The sequence below is a fragment of the Dromaius novaehollandiae genome, chromosome 7, assembly GCF_036370855.1.
Source record: "Dromaius novaehollandiae isolate bDroNov1 chromosome 7, bDroNov1.hap1, whole genome shotgun sequence".
Classification (NCBI taxonomy): Eukaryota; Metazoa; Chordata; class Aves; order Casuariiformes; family Dromaiidae; genus Dromaius; species Dromaius novaehollandiae.
In genome coordinates this window covers 37,414,668-37,436,633 of record NC_088104.1, presented here as the reverse complement: position 1 = coordinate 37,436,633, position 21,966 = coordinate 37,414,668, and the positions used below count along the sequence as shown (strand labels likewise).

General features: G+C 40.7%; 1 protein-coding gene across 1 annotated transcript in view; it reads right to left on the bottom strand.

Annotated features, from left to right (window-relative positions):
- The window catches only part of BMPR2 (bone morphogenetic protein receptor type 2), a 116,063-nt gene that overhangs the window by 25,777 nt on the left and 68,320 nt on the right, over nt 1-21,966 (bottom strand). Inside the window, exons 5-6 of the mRNA XM_064515208.1 lie at nt 2,038-2,148; nt 1,440-1,531 (exon numbers count right to left, since the gene is read on the bottom strand). Of these exons, the coding sequence (XP_064371278.1) occupies nt 1,440-1,531; nt 2,038-2,148 (203 nt within the window). The remainder of the gene's footprint in view (nt 1-1,439; nt 1,532-2,037; nt 2,149-21,966) is intronic.

Here is a 21,966-nt window from a genome sequence, read left to right as displayed (position 1 = left end):
ACTGAAGATGGATGAGATCTCTGCTCTGACCCAGAACGTAGGGCAGACTCCTAGCTTCGATAGTTGCAAAATTCTAACTTCATCAGAATTTAAGAGTTGATTCAATTCAAACATTTGCAGGAGAACCTTGACATGAAATTATAGGGGTTTCATGGACAAACATCTTTTTCCCTTTTAAAATACTTACAAATGGAGTAGAAAGGGAAGGAGAAAGGGATCATAAAGTAATTCTTCCAAAGATGATAAAATTGTCTAACAGGAAAGCTTGCTAAAATAAAGCATCATTTGACAGCCAGACTTTTTTTCTCTCAGTCTTTCCATGTCAGGCAGTCCTCACAACGGATTGCAAAGAGGCAGCAAGTCACCTCATGGTACAAAGACAGAATATACTTTACCCACAGAGAGATGAGAAGGCAAATACAGGTTGAGGCAATTTGTTCCATAGCACACTGCGAGGGTGAAGTGTCAGACCCTTCGCATTTGAGAAAGAGCAGAGAAGACCCTGTAGTAATCTCTCCACCAACAGAGTCACTGCCTTTTCCAACAGTGCACATTAGTAGGAATAATTCCATCTGGGGCTTTGCATGCTTCTATAATATGTATATTTATACTCTTGTAAACTCTATCTTAACTATTTTCTTTTGCCAGGAGGCACCAGAGTTTCTTTGCTGCTTAGCCTGCTTCCACCATTTGCCCAAACCCCAGTGCAGGGGGGACGACTTTTCTGCAGCCTGCATCTCTAGGGACGGCTTCTGATGGGCAAAAGGAAGAAAAGTGCCACCCTCTGAATCCCTCTCACATAGACACTACCCCATTGCTATTGATTGATCTATTTTTGGCTAAAAGCTTTTAAAAATCTCATGCAAGTTCTGCGTACCGCTTGAAGGTATAAGATTTTGCAGGTTTCTGATAATACCGGTAACACCAAGCTCAGTGGAAAGTTCTGGTCGGCCTCTGGTTGCCATGGCGATAAAGAGTACCCCGTGGTGACAAATGACAACACGGAAACGCATCACTACTGGAACATACTGCCCTTACCTGCAGGAACGTCTGTGCCCCAGCGGTGTGCCCGGAGCATTGCAAGCGACTGCTGTAGGACACTGTACTTAGCAGAGCCGTCAGTGTCAAACAAAAAAGGGTTTTTTTCACGTGACACTGAAACACAGCACATCCCAGTTCCCCCCACTACCCCAGAGTGTTTAGTATGTTCTTCTCCAGCAAGAACATGTTCTAGCTAATACCAACAATATTGCTAACACAAAAAGGCAAAACATAACTGAGGTATTCTTCTTTTTTTTAAAAAAACCCTATAGTTTAGAAGAAAACATCATGGAAGTGCACCGATACATTTATTTCTGTAACTACAGCTGGCAAGTGATACGATCACAGGTGCTACATTCAGTCGGAAGTAAGATTGAGAAACTGAGTTGAATGTTTACCTCTAGTAACTTTAGGTTATCCAGATCAAGCGAGGGCTCTGATGCTGCTGCCTCCATCATGTTCATGCTGTGCAAACCTTGCTTACGGTCTCCTGTAAGGCAGGGGTGGGAGGGAATCAGGCAGTTTCAGGTTTTTGACATACTACAAGTGAAAACAATAAAACTTACCTGCAATTTGACAGAAATACATTTTCTAGGGAAGGACAGGACAACTAAAAAGGAATCCTGTAACATCTTCTCAGAGTCAGTAAAATCGGCAATGGAGGCACTGGTGGCTAGAAACTGCAAGCTATCTGCTGCACAACTGTTTTGATAATTGAATGCCATTGGCAATAACTGTAAAGCACATTCCCAGCTTCACTTAAACTATCTACGTTGAACAGAGGATCTGTTGAAGAAAAATGGGTCCCAAAATACCAACTTGGAGAAATCATTTTAAATCTCTCTGGACTGTTACGAAAGGGATATTACCATGAAATGTCAGAGAGGAGAAGGCGAACATTGTATACATACAACAGAGACTGCTGAAGACGACCTAAGTACAACTTTGGGAAATAGTCAAAAGAATAATATAAAAAATTGTATTGTCGAACAGTACCTGCAAGCATTCGGTATCCAAAGAACAGAGCAGCAATCAAAACAGCTAGTACGGAGACAGACGCAAGGGCAATAACTATAGTCTCATCTCGATGAAAAGAATGAGAAGAATCTAAAAGAAAACAAGACGAAGACTCCTTAATTGTAAATTCAAAAGAATCAGCACCACGTAACATGTAACAATGAGGGGAAAAAAAAATAAAAAAAAATCACACTCTGGAGTGTAAGACACTGCACTAAACATTTTTTACTCTTAAAATCTAGAGGTGGCAAGAGAGCTGATGAGCTCAAACAGGGCTGAATGCGCGCTTCATGGGCAGCATTTTCCAGTCTTTCTCTACCACCAAAGAGAGAAAGGCACCAAAACAGAAATCAAATTTTCTTTATAGCTGTAAAGTTTAACCAAGCCACACAAGGCCAGATTGATCCAGTCCTACTATCAGTATTTTAATCAAGTTCCCTGTTAGGAATCAGGCTTGTAACCTTTCAATTATTTATTTTTCACAGAATGGAAATTTCAAAAAAGCTTGCTAATAATGCTGTATACTGAGTATGTTTTGTATTCAAATATCTACGCAAAGACTCAATGCAATTCTTTTTGTGCAAAACTTTGCAAAATATTTTGGGTTTTGACTTGTTTCGTATCAGACAGCATTCAGATCTTTTTTAGCACGATTCTGACCGATTAATATACAAAAATTGACAGACATCTCTACAGATTGTAGCAGACTATCAAGAAACTTGAAACAACAATAAAACACTAAACAAAATTAAATAAGATACTCACTTTCACTGAATTTTTTTAAATCAAGTTTGATTTTTTGTATCAAAATTATATCTCACAAATTTTTCATGAAGTTTTTCATGAAAAAAGTTGTCAGTGCCTTGAATGCTTAGCCTATTGCTTCTCCACATCAGGCCCCAGTCTTGCTTCTTTCAGGCATATAAAAATTCAGCAGCTTTAATATGAGAATTTATTACTGCAGATATTCCTCTGATGTCAGAATCCCTGGAATGTGGTAGTACAAGACTTCATTTACATTGGCTTTAAAAGCAAGTTTGAGAACTATGTTTAAACTTGTTTTATATATTACTAAAAGTATTCCTTTAAAGACTGTAATGAGGCCTAACTATGCTAAAACCACAAAGTATAAAATGCACACAGGGCTTACACACTGGACAAATTTTTAGGTGAGACTGTAATAAAATTTATCTCAGTCTACACTGGCTGGGTAAGTCAACAAATTCATTTTGCTGGAACTGCTTTTAAAAGAAATTAAACATGATTCATCTACTCCAATTGCCAGTGTGGATACACGTAAGTGAACCAGATAAGAAGAGAAAGCAAATTTAAAAGATGACAGCTTCCGTTTTTACATATCTGTAATGGTAAGAGGAAATAATAAGAAGCTGGTAAAACAATATACCAGAAGGAGTTTTAGCTGTATTTGTGAAAAACTACCTATCAAAAATAACATGCGGTTCATATCAGATACACCCCCTAAATCTGAGGGAGTTCATGATAATCATGACAACATCATACTTAAAGAGGTTGCTCAGTGGAAAGAAATACCATCATTACTGGGTTTGGTAAAATAATTTTAGCTAAAGAACAACAACAAACCTATTGCCACAGAGGATTGTGCTGTGGAATAATAGTTGTGACTTCCATTGCGTGGAAATTAGAAAATGCAAGTTACAATACTCATCTAAATTATAAACTCAAAACATTTTTGCATACATATATACATATATGAAAATCACAGCATCACAAAGCAAACTAGTGCATTGTACAAAGCTATGTGAAATACTAGGCAAGTGCAATAAGCCGAATAATTGAGTGCAGGGGAAGCATAACTTTGATGTTTTTGAGAATTAAGTAGCTTAATTATTTACATTTTACTGGCATATCTTTGAAACATATTAAATGTATATGTTTGTACTAGTTCAAGATAGTGCCCAGTACGCACTGGAAAAATGCAGGGCTTGAGGAGTTGGGCTTTTGTGCTATAACTATTTTGCTTGATCACGCATCTAGGGTAGAGCCATTTACAACCCTCCCATTGCTAAATACACGGCGACCATTCCCACGAGTGTTTGCCTCACGTTATCTAACGCCTAAGTCGGACTGTTCTACTTTAGTTACTGATAGAGTCGAAGGGGCAACGTGGCGCCTCGTCCGCGCAGGCGTTCCCCGGACTGTCCTGGAAGAGGCCTTGGCTGCTCCGCTGCCCCAGCATGGCCCCGGCAGCGGCACCCCGGCAGCAGCAGGTATCTCGCGCCAGGGCTGTCAGGATTGCGCAGTCACTCTTTCTTCTGCTAGCAGCTTGTGAATAGTGGCATCATGCAGGCCTGAGAGCTACTAGAAAATCTCCAAATAACAAGTATTGTGCAGCTCAGCAGTAGAAAAACATGTAGAGAAAAAGGGGATTTAAACAAACAGCCTGTATGCATCATTGCCTTATCATTCCTTGACGGACCACTCTGGGGCTTTTTAGGTTTACTGGGCATCTGTGTACCTGCCATGTATCCCCAAAGAACCTCCTTGTCTTTCAGTTGGAAAAGAACTGACCCCCCCCCCCCCTTTTTTAAGCAGCCAGAAGCTGTTTCTCAACAAGTCTTAAATGTTTGCTGCTGGATGACTTATTCTGCACCATTCTTTCATCTCATAAACATTATTCAAACAATGTTGTCAGCCATTCCAATAATCAAGTCAGTCCTACACCATGAGTTACTACTGTCAGGCTGTTGAGCATCATTTATAAATTTAGGAATGAACACCCATTTCTTAATAAGGGCAGTAATCACTGAAGTGGCAATGTGCAACTCAAAATAACATAGGTGGGTAAAACACTGCTTATGACTTCCAGTCATTTACCAGCAGGGACTGCTTTACTACTCAACATTTATTTGAAATCTCTGTAAAAAGAAAAGAAAAAACCCCAAGCCAACCAATGAAACAAGACCCCCCCCGCCCCCCAAAAAAACAACACCACCTGAAAATGTTAGAACAGAGGTGAAGAAAGTGAATGGGCCAAATAAGGGGATTTACATATATTCTGAGAAGAAATCCTTCAAGATGTAACATAAAGCTAAGTATTACTTCTATCTGCCCTGTATGTTTTGTATGACTACTTGTTTTGCTCATTAGATTATCAATCTTTCTTAAATACAACAAAAGGGCTATGCTACCCATCTACACAGTTTTAAATCCCTCCAAAGTTTAACAAGAATCCTGCTAATTAATTATCACTCAAATCAACAAAAATTTGTAATTGGGATATTTCTTCGGTCTAACTCGTTCTTTCGATATATTTCATCTTTAGCTTTTTAAACCAGCTGCTGACTTGCATTTAAACACCTAGATGGGAAACGCTAGCAAAACCAAACCTTCAGCTAAAAACAGACAAGAACTCTTAGTAGATGGCATTTGCTGAGATGTACCTTTCCTCTTTTATCTAGTTCTAAGTATAATAATACAGATATAAATATAAATATGCATACACAGATATATAAAGTAATACATACACACAATATATTGTATACTGCAAAACTGTATCTGTATACACACACACAGAGCCCTTGCACACTTTTCCAGGTATTATCTGAAAATGCATTTAAACTAACTCATGAAGAGGCACATCAATGTGGGTCATTAACGTATTTACTGACCTTCAAATAAGCTACTTTTTAAATAGGAATGCAAAATATACAAGTATACAAATTTCTTTTCATGTTTTCTTTCATGAACAGGTAGTCCTGTCTGAAATAACCATGATTCCTTCAGATGAGGGCACTCAGTAGGAAAGCCTGTTTGACATGGCACTTCTTTTCATCTGGCTCCAGATGTGCAACAAGTAAGACTGAGTTAATCTGAAACTGTTAACAACCCCATCCCAAATCAGCAGATTCTGCTTTAAAAGTTTATTTACAATGACAAGATTAATACACCCGTCCTACAGCTTCAGTATTTTTTTCTTCATGTCATAGTATGAACTGACTTTAAGCACGCCTAATTACTAATGAATACTCTAATTTGGGTCTTTCTTCAGGGACAAATGCGGACAGAACGAAGGCAGAAGCTGCCTGCTGCTGCATTCAAATCTCAGAGCCAGAACAGAGACAGCTCAGTACTCCTCCACGCCAGCGTATAGCACACACCAAAAATAGCCCAGGTCTGTACAAAGACATGCTGAGCAGAATTAGCTGCAGACTATAGAAATCTAATGATTAAAAAGTTGATTACTGAGCCAAATTCTACCCAAACTTATATACACAAGCTATCGGCAGAGCTTCTGCAAGTTTATGTTACTGTAACTGAAAGCAGAGGTTAACATATTTGCTTGTTTCACTGCTATTTATATATGAGGTTTTAATTTCTATTCAGTAGAGATTAAAGCCTTCTACTTGGGGTCCCTGATCTAAAACAAAATTTGCAGAAACAAAAAAACCCTAAAAACAATAAAATACATTGAAAGGCCTGAAACACCCTAAAAGCCAACCTATGATCCCACTCAGATAGGGAAGGGAAAGCAGTGCTCACATGGCTCCTCAAGCAGCAGCTAAAATGACATTTCCAAGGCATCTAGCAGATATATCTATCTTTGATAACTTTTCTGATAATAATTCTGATACTTCTACATTTTTATGAAGTCCACCAATTCTATCACAGAGAAAAATCACAGAAAATAGTATCAATAATCTTTTTTTCTTTCTTCCTTCCTTTTTTCTTTTTTGTTTTTTTTTAAACACACACACACACACACACACACACACACACACACACACACACACACACACACACACACACACACACACACCTCTAAAATAGGGATGACCTCCTTCTGGCTGGGGAGCAGCTGGTAGCCAGCGGACGCTGCTCCCAGAACCATGCTGACCTCATCAGCAATAAAGAGCTTGTTTTCAGGTCCCAAAACCCCAAGTACAACAGATCCAGTGTAGGGAGAGGATTTTGTCAAAGGTACACAAAAATAATTTGAGTGTATTTTAGAGCAAGCCATGAAGGCTAGTTCTTCTACTACTTAGTCAGGAGTGAATAGTCTGGCTGAATCTAGCCCTGATGCTCCCTTCAGGCACTTTTACCACATCAGGGATTTCTCTTTCTTTTCTAAGGCACCTCTGCCATAATAGTTTTCAAAAGCTTGTACAGTATCTTTGGTAAACTAATTTCTTAAAATTAAGCTTCCACACTGCCACACACAGAGGCTTTCTCCTGCTGCCTTCCTAGATTTCCTCACGAATGACACAGAACGAAAAACGCTGACAGTGCTAATGACATCACAAGGAATAATGTTTTTCCTTCAAATTAAACTTTCCACTATAAACATAAGCTTGTAATATTAATTAATGCAAAAGTATTTTGATCTATGTCTATGCTCAAAAAGCTTCTTCTATTTCTCTGTAATTTAGCTCACATACAAGAGAGTCTTTCATGTTCACTTCCTGTTGCCATATTTAAAAAATTAGCACTTATGGTATTACCAAAGAACATTTTGAGCAATCAGAGGAAACTGGGACAAAAACAGGTTACAATGGCCAATGGCAAGGGTCTGTAAACATTAGAGAATTCCTCCCTTGGAGCCAGGAGGAGGATGCAAGCTTTATCTTCCTTTTCCATCAGCAAATATTCTGAAAGCTGCAGACAATTCTCCACTTAATGCTCCCCACCCCCAATATACCTTCCCTCTCGTGGCTGCTCCAGATAAAGCATAATTTACACATTGCTAGCAATGGTGTTATGTCAGTCCAAGTACCCAAGTCTGTACGGCGAAGGTAAAATATTGCAGCCTGGCTGATGAACTGTGGGGACTCCGTACAGAATTTCTATGTTTTCCACTTCACAGTTTGTAAGATTGTTGCCTTTAATATTGTTATTTAAATTGGAAGGTACAGAGTTACTGAGGTGGGAAATCAGGAAGATTTCCTGGTTATGGCAGCTGAAAACTGTCCTGAAGGCTCTTCTGTACCGCAACTCTGAACTTCCTGTGCCAGGATGGCCAAAGAGCTCAGTGGTGGTCCCCAAACACAAGGTCTTCAGCTTCTAGGCACCAAACCTGAGAAACTCCAGAGATCCCCGTTGTGATGAGAAATCTTAAAAAAGCCTATGAGAAAATAAAGCTCTCTTTGGGGTTAAGAACATGCAAGTAAGTAAGTCCTGGAGCCACCTACTGATGAAAACCAAAATGAAATACGGAGTAGATGCAGCATTCTGCGAGTTAGCCATGTTGAAAAAGCAGGAAACCCATGCGGAAAAACTTGACGGTATAATTAGAAGCTGTATCGAAACACAGACACACAAGGAGGTTGCCCTAAAACTGTGCAAGTAACTATGTTGTTTCTTTCTGATCTTTAAATGTTTGAATATGAAACCTTAGACTTTGAAATGTGGTTTCAAAGCATCACATACATGAAAACAACCTAATATACTTGTGACCATTTGTATTCTAACAACAGTATTTAGGAAATGTGGGGGACATTTAAAGACATTTGCACATAAAACAAATTTTTACCAGTAATTTTTACCACCAGATCTCTATATCCCTATTCGAACGTTTTGTGAAATTTTTTAATATAGTCTGCCTATTTTTCATGTAAATTACTGATATCTTACACTTATCTGGCATAAACAGCAGTAAATAAGTCTGGAAGGTAAGTATTGTATAACAACATTTTAGAGAAACACTGCTATTATTCTATATAAAGAAAATCGCTTTTTAAAAAAAATTACCAATGTCCCCAGAGAATTTCTGGTATGAATATGTTGTAGAAACCAAATGGTCTGACTGCTGAATAGGTACAAAAACATTAATATTTATTTTTATTGCTGTATCACCAGGTTACTAGTAATGCCAGTCTCCAACAAAAAAGGAGAAGGCCGTCCTTCAACCTTCACAGCACACCCGTTGCATCTGATTCCTCGAAGCAACTGCAGCTGCATGGACTCTGATCAAAGTCAGTGAAATTACACAGGGACCCAAAGATCTGCCCATACACATTGCTTTAAAAAGGAGCAGTGTCTTAACGCCATCCTACAACTATTTGTTTGATGTGATAGATTCAATATGTTCACTGCCAATCTGTTACAGAAGTTACTTTTCTATTAAGGAATCTAAGCGATATTGGGGATGAGATCAGAAGCAGGAGGGAAACCTTACGTTTAAATTATAAACACAGTGCAAGATGGAGCTATGAAGTGTGTGGGCAATATGGCCTTCGGCTGCAGATGACTGCAAATATGTTCTGTAAATTATAAAAGTGACTTTTCAAGTATAATTAGTTTTATTTGCTTTTAAAATGATACATCTTTCACAGTGGCCCAGCAGGACTTTCATAACACAGCGATAAGGCCTGAGTCCTTTGAAAAAAACATTGTTCTCGACCTTTTCCAAGAACTCAGAGATTTCAATTCTAATTCTATATTGTATTTGCTGACTAGTTAAAAGTGACATGGCCTGTATGATTTAATTCCCAGTTTCTTCTTTATAAAAAGCATTTAAATAGTATTTTAAAATTCTGTATTCTAACTTTGTCGCTCCTTAGGAAATGTCACCGAATAACATACAAGAAGTAGTGAATTCATCTGTTCAGTCTACACATGGGTTATATCACGTGTCTTATGAATCTTCCACAAAGGATAAAAGAACTACTCATTCCTTACTGTATTCTAGCTGTACATTCCAGCCGAACGAAAACACTTAATCAGTTCCTTTTTCTGCTCTTTTCTGGATGGCAATCAACATTTCTTTTCAACTAACTGACCACTGCTTCATTCCTGATTCATTTCCTGATTCAGGGTCCTGCAACAAGAGATTTCAGCCTTCATCACGCAAAGGCAGATGACAAGAATGTTTCCAATATAAACAATGTACCAAAATGACTCAGATTGTTTTAAGTAAATCTTAAGTTCATCTGGTGCAGACAAGAAAATGTGAAAGAAAAAAAAATTAAACAGAAGACCTGTAACGAAGAAATGTATGTTAGAAGCCTTTTAAATATCATGGACGAGGTCACACTTTTACACATGCAAACAAGAATCAACTGCACATTCTGATTTAAATTCACTTAAACCACATTTTTAGTTAAGTTGGTACTACAAGGTTGGAATACCTTATTCTCTGGAGACCTCTAGAATGAACTCCAGCAGGAGCTATTTCCAGTTTTCTGTAAAACTATAGACAGCTGAGGATAATAAAAGGAAAACCCCCCAACATTTCTATAATATCATCCTTCCTAAACATTCGCAGTTCACCTAAGCTTTCATGGGTGCATTCTCTAAAGTGACTATTATCTCAAATCTGTTTTATGAGTCTGTAAACTGCATCCATCTGTCAGTGCTTGACAAATTATTAATAAAAGTAAAAATCATGTTGAAATTTTTGTAATAGTATGAAATAGTACAGAACATAAATATCTGCTACTCATCAAAGCGACCACCTTCAATACTTACACCAAAATTAAGGTCAGAAACATTATTTCACACACGATTTTTGCAAGCATCTAAATGCACGGTGCCTGAAAGTAGCCAGGAAACACCTACAAAGGGCTGCGGAGCAGGACTGAGCGCTCCGCGCTTGGGAAGATGAAAAGCATTTAATGGGAACAGTGTTTTTGTGGGAGATGATGAGACATTCTTTAATAAAATAACCCTGCCAACCAGTAACCCTAAGGCAATTTTCTTTTGTAACTAAAAACGGATATTTTCTCTCTAAACTTCAGAGCAAATCCTTGGTTTCTATTCCAGACTGTAAGGCTGAGATGAAGCAGAAAGTCTGCATTTATTTCCAAGCATTCCATTATTTGAAGAAAAATTCAAACCATCACCAATATTTTACCATTTCACATCATCATATTTGATTGATTTTATATTCTTATATAAAACTATACATGTGTTTTCATAAAGTGTCCTTAACCACACATTTTTTCATGCTTTTCTCCAGAAACAGGAGGACTAGAATTTTTATTCATTTTTCACATGCAAACAGAATCTCACACAATCTCTTAGACTTTTGGAATCTGGACTGTAGGAAAGCACCAAACCGTCATGAGACCTGCAGTAACATCGAGACCTGGCAGCACTGCATCACTGATCCTTTCTGCCTCTGCAGAAAATGCCTAAAAATGTAATATGGCTTGGGCTGTAAAAACTTTTTTCCATAACATTCTCCAGAGGAGTCCTTCTACAGCAAGAAGTCATTTGTGGCAGTGCAGTTCCAGTGGGCAGATCCTTCTTCTCAAATGAAAACATGCTACGGGAAATACAGCTTGGGTTTGAGCTTTCTGGGCTGCTTCTAGACGAGTGCCTCTTCTCTCCCCTCCGAGCACGCAGCCTGGAAGGGCAATCCTTTCTGCAGCTCCCGCCCCAGCTTCTCTGGGGAAACATCTGCTAACAAGCACCTAATCTGCATCCCGGTTGTGTGCATTAGATTTGCTTTTTTGTTTGTTTTGAAAACTGGAGGATGCACTGATACATGAAATTTAAAAAAATAAAGAACGCGTGATAATTTCTTTGGCAGAGAACTGGGTTATGCAATCTCTACCGGCTCTCTTTGATAACTAGATACAGAGACATGAATTAGCAGCTTGTCACTTTTGTAAAGAAATAATCCCCAAGATGTTAAAAACCCAACTCTACTGCCCTACCTGCCTCTTTTTTCTGTGAGATCAGATGCTTTCAGGATAATTTTAATACTACTGAATACTCCCTATAATAAAGATATACGCAGAATTATTAGCAATGCAAAAACAAAACCATATTTAGATTACCTTTCTGAAGTTGCCTAGAAATAGATAAGCACTTGGTTACTAAAGAGATAAAAGTAGTGTCTTGCTTCTACAAGCAGGCTGCACTTGAGGATGCCTGAATCGTGCTTTCAAGCTCGACATTCATCTGCTGAAAAATAGTTCAGACACACAACCAGATACTGGGAACATCATATATATCAAAACAAAATGTTCATAAAAATGCTTTTGAATAAAAAGGCTGAAAAAGTGTTTGCATTATCCCCTTACATTGATCTTAGACCAAAAGGTCTTTCTCCTATTCAATCAAACAGCAACCCTAGTTTTAACATGATGGCACTCTTCCAGCATCTGTAAAAACCCTAGACCAAAAAAAATGCATGTACTGCAACACAAAAAATGCAAACTTCACAAAGCCTCATTAAAAGTATTTTAAATCCGACAGGCTCAGTAGCTAAATATTTCATATGCATAATGTTCCCAGGCATATTGCTGCTCTAAAAATAGCACACCAAGTGACATCAAAACACAAAATATGTATATTTTCATGCGGGCGTGCAAACTCAAAAACAATTCCTTGAAAAAGATGGCTGGGATGGAGGGTGGCTGCGCTTTTCCCATCTCTGGCTGTGACGAGAGGCAGGAACGCTGCCCACGATCTGCTGCGCCCCCCTCGCTGCTCCGGGCCGCGCTCCCTCCCGCTCCGCGGATTTTCTGGGGCAGAGGCTGTGCCCAGGCCCGCTTCCTGCCGGAGCCGCGGCCGGCCGCGCCGGAGCCGCGGATGTTTGTGTTTACAGGCGGCAGAGCCGGCCGAGGCCGGGGCTGGAGGCGCGCTGTCTGCGGCCTCGCGACGCTCGCCCTTGGCGCGGGCCCCGCTTCCCCATCCCCGGGCAGCGCTGTGCAGAGAGGCAGAGGGAGAATCGGTGACCTTCTAGCAAAGCTGCGACCCTCTGGCAGATGCTTACAGACGGTTCTTTTTCTTCATCAACCTTATCAATAGGCAATGAAAAATGAACTGTTTTAATGGACGTGATTGTACAGCATATTTATTCCAAAATCATTACCCTAAGCACACAACAAAAACTGAATCACAGTATAATATAAGCAACTAATCTATTCAAGTGAAAAAACAAGATCAATATAAAAAAGATATAGTGAGAATGAGTGTATGACAAAACCTTTCATTACACTTCTGTGTCCTAATACTTCACATTTAATGTCCTAAATCAGCTTAATATATATTAATATATTCAGGTAGCATATCATCATCCTTCTCTTAAATTTAGCACAATATTTTAGTGCTAAAACTTAGCTCTTCCTTCTGTTTTTAATTCAACAATACCTTGTGTACTTCCAAAACAACGCAGTATAGCCTACATTCTTGTATCCAAATGTTCTTGTAATTTTAAATTTGAAGATACGTGCCACAAAGCTGCGAATTAAACCTGCCCTAGAAACACTGACAGCTACTAAGGCTCATGTTTGCCTGGCTAATGCCAGCGCAAACAGCGTACGTGGTATTCCAGAAGGCACAGATCTGCTCCCAATTTTCATACCCTGATTTAGAAGGAAAGAGTCCAAGTTGAAAGCACAGGCCCCATTTTCCCATTAATCCTTGCCCTTATTTGTCTGTTTTTCCCACATGAAAAGTGACAGGGAAGTATCCTGTCATACTCTTCTCTGCACAGCCGTATAATTTCTATCCTTTACCACATTGCTTTTATAGGGCTTTTAAAAAAGCAGCCCAGTGCCACCAAGATGCTGCTCTCCCCTGGCCGCCCCACCAGTGCCCGCGTCGGGGCCCAGGGCGGCAGCAGCCCCGCTCCTGGCTCCTGCGGAGGCGCCGGCCCTCCCCGCCGCGCCCGACCAGGCCACGGGAGCCGGAGGAGGCGGCTGCCCTCCACCCCCATCCTGGCTGAAGCGGGGATTCAGCCGGCGCCTGGGCACGAAGCGGCTCCTGCTCAGAACGGGATCTCACAGCGAGGAGATGCCCTCAGCTGGGGACGTCCTCAAGGCCTGAGTCACTCTGCCCAAAGGAGCAGGATTAAAAAAAAGTTGTGTTCAAGCAGAAGAAAATTCAGAGGAAAACAGTGAGGGAGGTGGGAACACGACCGCCGCAGCGCAGCACGTCAGGAGGAGAGAGGCCTCCCCAGCCGGCCGCGGCTGAGCCAGGCTCCGGGCGATGGGGCCAGCAGAAAGGCTGCAGCTCAGCGGGCCCCAGCCACGGCCACCGGCCCCACTGACAGGCAGCTCCTGTTTCCACGCTGTCAGCAGAAGCTAACCTTCTTCAAATAAATAACTACACTTCCATAAATACTACACTAGGCATGCGTGAATATACCTTCTTCTTTTTTTTTTTTTTTTTTTTTAAAAAAAAAAGGAAAATAGTATTTTCTAGAACTTAAAATACAAAGCTATGAGAAGTGCAGGACTTGTTTCTGGCTCTGATTTTGAATACGTTGATCTCTGGTAGGTTACTTTGTGCTTTAGTTTCACAGTTATATAAGGGGGAAAAACAGTACCTTCCCTAACTTCAAAGCCTTCTGGTTATTTTAAAATAGCATGAAGATGAAAAAGGCAATAATGATAAATAGCAATCCTTAGTTTGCATTTATGCAAAATCCTTCTACAGAGCTAAGGGCTTGATCTGAGATGAAATAAAGCCACCGTTTGATGTGGCTCTCTGGCAGCCCAAGCGCCGCCCCAAGCGCCCCTTGCCGCCTCCCGCCGGGTGCTGGGTGTGCGGGGGTGGCGGGTGCCCCAGCCGGCGGGGCGCCCCTGCGCGTCCGCTCAGCAGCCCACGGCGCGGCACCGCCAGCCGGGGGGAGCGAGGACGGACGGACGGACGGACGGAAGGAAGGAAGATGTGAGGCAACTCCCCTGCCAAAGCAAACACACATCGAGCACACACCGAGGCTGGTATCAAAGCTCCCCATCCGTGCTGCACCGTGGGCATACGAGAAACCCAGCTGAGGCCGCTTGTACAGCATGTTCTGGCTGCCCTCGAGTAACAACCTTGCCTCAGACCAGGAATACACGGTTCAGCACAAACCCGAATAGCTAATGGGGAGACACTGCCTGATCCCATGGAGCTGAGCTGCTAACAGTGCGGCGGTCTGACTTCAGGTCATTTCTGCACTGACTTCATAGACTGAATCGAACACTTTTGCATTCTGAAATATGCAGCTTCTCTAACTGATCTACTTTAAACATTTTTTTCAATGTAATTAAAAGATTTCTTGAATCAACCCCTGAAGTTGTCACAGCCCTGAGTATTGATTTTAGCTGTTTTAGTGACACTGTACAATTAAACTATACAGCAGAGCAATACATTTGTAAGACAGGTATTTAGGCCAATACTTGCTTTTAAAAATCCCATAAAAATTAGAATGGGAAAGGCAGTCTCTTAAAAATTGTACACAAAGAAGGCTTCTGTCAGTCTAGCTTACTCAAATCCTGAATGCACCATGAAATCCTGCTAAATGAATGGCAAAACCCCCACATCCCATTAAAGGAATAGAAACCTTTTTTGTCAAACAACAGAATATTATTAAACTTGAGACTGACTGCTTCCTGACAGGTGCTCCTGCTTTAACATATCACAAAATATGAGCGGTCATAGCCACGGCTTTTAGTAATTAGTCTGTGTTCCCAACCAGACACCATCAAAGCATTTTTAGATTTTAGTGAAGCTGCTGTGAAACTTGCCCACTCTTAAGACGTATTTGTTTGGTCACTCAAAATTAAGACAACCCCAATCACTAGTCTTCTGAAATTTCTGGCCCATCACTCTCATGCTAGTCTTAAAAGAAAACAGAGTAATGGGATATGCAACTCTGTAACCTTTAACAGAAAGCTTTCTGCTTTAAACAGAAAATATGTAACCAGAACAAAAATGAGGATTTATGCCTGCCAATTGAAAGGGGAAATTTCAAACAACTTTATATCCGCACTAAGTCGGGGCGGGGGGGGGTGTGTGTGTGTTCTTGCCTGTCCCTTCTAGTAACCTGCAGGTGATCACATCCGTTGTGCCTTTGAGCAGGTACAGACCTAACAATTTATTTTAGAGAAGAGAGCTCTGTCTCCCAGGCTATCCTTTGAAACAAGATATGCAAGTATTCTATGATTTCTGTGATGCTTCAATGACTTGTGTACAGTTCTGCAGAACAGTAAAAATATAGCCAAATGACAGCTGCAAAAGATAGTCAAACGTCAAGAGCCATTTGCAAGTATATACTTACTTCTCCAGAACAAAGACAAAAAAGAGCAGCTAACAGCTCTTACCCAGTAACTATTTTATGTAATAATAATCTAGAACGAATGGAAAAGACTCTCTTCCAATCTTATTTCAATGGCTCCATCACAACACATAAGATCAGAGTGCCGACAGCACTTTTGGGACTAAGACGCTGCTACTGACAACGTAGCAACAGAGCTCCAATGGTTACAAACACATTACCAGGGCGAACAAACTCAGGACAGGCTTCTGGCATCACTGTGGCGCTGCATGTGCGAGGCTATTCTTCACATCCTGCTCAAGTAGAAACTATAAATGACTAAATAAAGTGATAATTTGAGTTATGATACAGATGGCTAGAAAAATCTCAAAACTTACCAGCTTATGCTCACCTACCAACTCATTCATAAGTTAGCATACAACAGTGTGCAAGCATAATATAAGCATTTCCTGGGAAAACCATTTAGATGCAGTATGATCTCAGCATGCTAATTAAATATTTAGCTCTGCACTCCCCCATGCTCTCGGACACTTCTGTTACACAGCAAACATAACACGGTGACCACGCATCTGGACTCTTACTAAACGCAGGACTGTGCTCGCCTCTGCTCCCTGCTCTATGTGCATGTCTGTGTCTAGCACATGTAAAACACTGCACATTCATGCAGGATAAAGTTCGGCAAAGCTGGGAAAAGCTATGCAGACTGAATCTGTGGTATCATATTTTGCTTGATGTATTCTGAAATATTAAGTAAAATTAAGGCTTCAAAACTTATGAGTTTTCCCTATTTGCAAAATTTAAAGATTGTCTTCACAACAGGTATTTGACACTGGAGTTATTACCAAAACTCTCTGCCTGCTAGAGAGCTTGATGCTGTCTGTTTTAATTAAAAAATAAAATCCATTTTAAATGTTATGTATAAAAATAGGAAAAACACTACTAGCATATTTAAGTCACACAGCTGAAATCTCAAATTAGTTTTAAAACATTTCCTCCATGCACACTGCCCCACCGCCATTACAACACTTATCTATACTCTAGTGGTGGATACAAGACGTCTCCTTTTCACCCTCCCCAGCTTAGCAAGGTTAGCCCGCACCTCCCAAGGACTGCTGTCAGGGCGAGCCTGCCTGCGCGAGCACTCTGCAAGGGCTGCGGGGCCCGGGGCTGCCTCCTCCCAGCACGCCTGGCATGGCTCGCAGGAGAGGCGTAACGCTTCTGGTTTACAGCGTGTATTTATTTCACCCACACACATTTTTCGTTTGCTCCAAAGATGCTATGAAGGGCTCTGCAGCTGGCAGCGCCTAAGGTAGGTGTGCACAGTGCCCCGCTCACCCAAACCCGAGCGCGGAGCTGCCACCTCTCAGCTCCATCCGCACTGCTGGCAAGTGCGCATCCACCCGCTGGGGCCGAGCAGCTGGAGTTACTCCTCGGGGTCATTAAAAGTCTTTTTTTTTTCTTTTTTTAAAAAAAGTTTAAATGTTTTCTGTATGTCCACCTAGTATTGGTTGACTTCTGGTGTTTTCCTGTGCTTTATTTTGCAATAAGCTTTCGCCAACAAGTTTTCTCTGGTTTCCCATTCCATCGCAGAGCCAGCAATGCCTGGACCTGCATTCAAGGGAGCAACACTGCTCCATGTAATTCACACCAGCACTCGGGTAGCATCATCCATTTTGCCTTACTCACTGCAATTATACCCTCAGAGAATGGAAATGGAGGAAAAAGGAAAAACAGTTAAGAATATAACCAATTTGTATTTGCTGAAGTTTGGTTGTCTACTTTCAGGACTTTTAACTTTTTTTTTTTAATACTTCTTTTTCTTTTTCTTATTTACTCTTTCTTTTCTTAAGGTGAAACCACCAAAGTTAAAAAGGCATATACTTAAAAGCTGCATTTGTTTTAGGAAATTTGTATTAAATTCTTGGGTTTTAAAATTGTATTCCTGGGTCCCGCATCACTAGTGTTAGGGGAGTTAATGATTTAACGGGAGACACAGACCCATGACCAAGCAACAATGACCTTAGCTGCTCCATACAACAGATACAGCTGTCTTGAGCACACATTGACCATGTGTTCCTTCAGCTGTACGCATCCAGTTTGTGAACAGATTGATAGAGCGGGCTCTGAACCATCACCCAAAGATAAATGGAAATATTTGGGTTCTGCCCGGGGAAAATCACTGTCGCTTCTACAGCTCCAAGATTTGTGTTTCCTGTCGCAGCATTATAAACATGAAGAGTGTTTCTATACAGGATACAAGGATGCCTTACCTTTGCTCACTAGATATAGTTTCAAGTTAATATGAATGTCTGCACAAGGAATTTTGTGCAAGTGTATGAAAATATTTATAGGCCTTCAGGCAGTTTCTAAATGAGCATCACGCCGCCAGTCTGGAGGGAAGCTAGATCCGGGCCAAAGCTGAAAGCTGCCTAATGTCATCTGTAGCTACCCCATATGTTTGTAGGAAATGGGTGGCCTAGCACCCTAAAGAACACACATAATGTCCTCTGGGATCAAGCTTTAAAATAATCACATGAAACAGCAGTGCTAGAACACTGAATCCATCTCCCTGGAACTGCCAATGGCATTAAAAAAATTAGATCACAAACTCCCATTCAGTCTCAATGCACATTTATATTAGATGCCTTAGCAAAAGAAATCTTTCCTCAAACCTCTTACAAGAACTTAAATCTCTTATTCTACCCTAAAACAAGAAAAAGCTAAGGCAATAGCTAAGGAGATAGAAAATCCCTTACTCCTTTACTATTCCCTCTTTCAATTTCTTTACTTGCCCTCAGGGACTGAATTTATAACTTCTCTCCTTCAGACCTATCTGTATATCAAACGTTCTTCCATGAATTAAATTTTTATGGAAGGGTACTCCGCAAATTAACTGAAATAAAACTTGCCTAAACTAGATTTTAAGATGAATATTTTGATTTTTTTCAAATAATCAAATGTGTTACAGAATACCTTAGTGTCCCAAAAGAAAATGTAAATAACCAAAATAGTCTTCTCACAAAGAAATATATACACTTGCTACATAAATCTGATTATGTTCAGTAGTTAGAAAGATCCATACTTATTCTGATAATGAAAGCATAGATCCTAAAAAATATGTTCTGCAGATTTATAACAGCTGGCATTAAAAGTCAGATTTCCTATCACAAATTCAGTATACCAAGAACTGCAACAAGGGAAAGTCAGTCTGTCTCTCTCTCACACACCCCCACAAATAGACACACTTAGTCTCCCAGCTAAAATGCTTGTGCATTAGTGTCCATAGCAACAGGGCAGTAGGTCATTTTATTTATTAAATACAAAACAATGAAAATCATCATAATAATAATGAATGATATATATCAATAACAGCTATTTCCATAAATAAGGAGGCAACATTCCCAAACCTTTCAGAAGAAGAGAACAAAAATGGAAGATGACCAGAAAGAGTAACACCCAGGTAAGCTTCAAGCTAAAACGAAAAGACGCAAAGGAAGACTCACTACAAGTACACAGAAGTAGTTATGGATTGAGGAACTCTCTTTATTTTTCTTATGTCTACCCAGAACATTTTCAGGAATTTCAGGAATTTTCAGGAAGAGTGAGGAATCCCTCACTCTAGATTAACCTACTGACAACAGCTAGCATACTTGGGTAATATGACCAACACAAATATAAATGGATTTCTGGCATCAACTTGAACCTCTGCGTGAAGGCCTTTCAATAGTACAAGTACATGGATGGGGTCTACAGGATGATTTTAGTGAGTACCACTTTCATCCTCTCCTGTTTGGAGAGTAACAACAGAAGTTATTTGGTCTTGAAAGGAACAGCTTTGAAAATATCTACAATTGGTGTAAAACAGCATAGTATATCTAATCAGGAGCACACTGCCACAATGCTTTCCTTGCTGTGCAGTCCCCTGCGTGCTGTGATTCACCTGAGCTCTGCTCTCTCTGAGTCTTTTTGAGCACATGGCTGTGCTAGCCCAAATGCCAAAGGGTACCTCAGCTCCCTGAGACTTCAAAACAGCCCTGACAGCACAGCTCTGCAGAAATAATGGAGATAACTAGAGGATTACACATCTTCCTGGGAGCTAGGTGCCCAAATATGAGACTCCAGATTCAGAATTGCAGAGCTAGTCATTAGTTCACAATCTGAACACCTGAGGCACTTAGCTGAATTTGCTATTCATGTTAATATGAAATAGGACATAAGCCTTTCTTTGTAAGAAAAAAAAAAATTACCCCCCCCCCCCCCGATCCCCAGTACCCATCCACACACAGACATTTGGTCTGATAAGGCGGAGGAAGAAAGGCAAGCTACACCTTACACACCCTAACCTTTTGTTTACTCCCAGTTCTAGAAGATGCTCCAACAACACAGTTGGGAGTACAATAAAAATCAATCAATCAAATGACATAAAGAACAGTCTTTTAATGTGTACGTCCATAGATAAGCTCAGAGAGGCCTGAGTTGAGCCTTGGACTGCAGCAGAAGCAAGCGAGAGGGAGCGCAGAGGCGGGACGCGGGGCTGGCCCGATGCGACCCGCAGCCCCGGCTCCGGCCTTTCAGAGGAAGCCCGCGGCGGCTGCACTAGCTGCCTGCTCCTGGGCTAGAAGTTAACAGACATGATTCAAGCTGCTTGAACTACCTCATCTAAAAGTAATTCAACTGTTCTTAGAAACAACCTATCGCATTACTGTAAACTAAAAGCTTTATTTATCTACATCTCCTAAGATTGTGCCATATTGAAATATGGCTACTGTTTTATCTCCAGATAGTCTGCAGTGTGAATGAAGATGCACTGCATGTTATTTCATAAAAAAGAATCCAGAAGTTAATACTGGGTAATGTACTTGGTTCTCAGGATCACAACGCTTTCCAGATAAGGAAAAATTTGGACCAAAAAAGGCTCAAAAAGGAACAGTGATTAATGACCTCCTCTGAAAAGCCAACATCTTTCTAAACATCTGTCTGGATTTTCGATCTCTGCTTATCAGTCTGCATTCCACAACGCTGGTCCGTACACGCAGTTCAGGCGGGCACGGCTGCAAAGTGGCTGGGCAACAGGAGACTGCTCTCTATATATTCCAAAGGCCAGAAAACCAAACCTTTCTTTCAAAAGTGCATTAGTTCCATAATCAAAGGGGGAAAACATTTGCTTCAAAGTAACATATTAGACAAAACTGTGATATAATATCAGATTTCTGTCAGCAAACAGCACAAGGACAAGAGCAAGTGAGCTTAGAGAAAATGTCTAATTAAAGAGCAAGAAAAAGACATGAAAGGTTTTCAGTGAACTAAACATTATTTTGCACAGATAAGCTTAATCATACCAAAGAGCTCAGAACAGATCCATTATTTACAAGCGATGTTCAGTTTCATGCTTAACACTTCCATTCCCAGTCTGCCTCTCACTATTTCAGTAGTCTGCGGACAAAGACCTTTCTTACCATTACTGTACTCCGGGCACACAAAACCAGCAATGGGGCAGAGCTGAGGATTTATTAGTAGCAGCTGATGCACTTAGCATTGCTTCATACCTGAACTTTGCAAAGTCCTTTTTCCTTTTCATCTTAACTCCATTCCTTGAACAATTTAAAGGAAAACAGTAAAAACATGATAAAAAATTTAAATATGAGGAATGCTACCAGCATTACACAGTAGGAGAAAGTGGATTACAAAGAATAGTATTCCCAGCAAGCCTGTGAGCTCTAATACTCCCTATGAGATAGCGCTGTAGCGTTTTGAAGCCCATACCCGCTGCCGGGAGCCGCAGCAGCTGAGAAACCTGAGCAGAGCCATTTCTGCCACTCCTGGCACCAGGAAGAAACCCCCGGCACAGTGACGAGACAGAGACTGCAACAAATCCCATGTGAAAACAAATGTTCCACTTGAAACACACAGCACCTGAGGGGTAGAATTTTTAT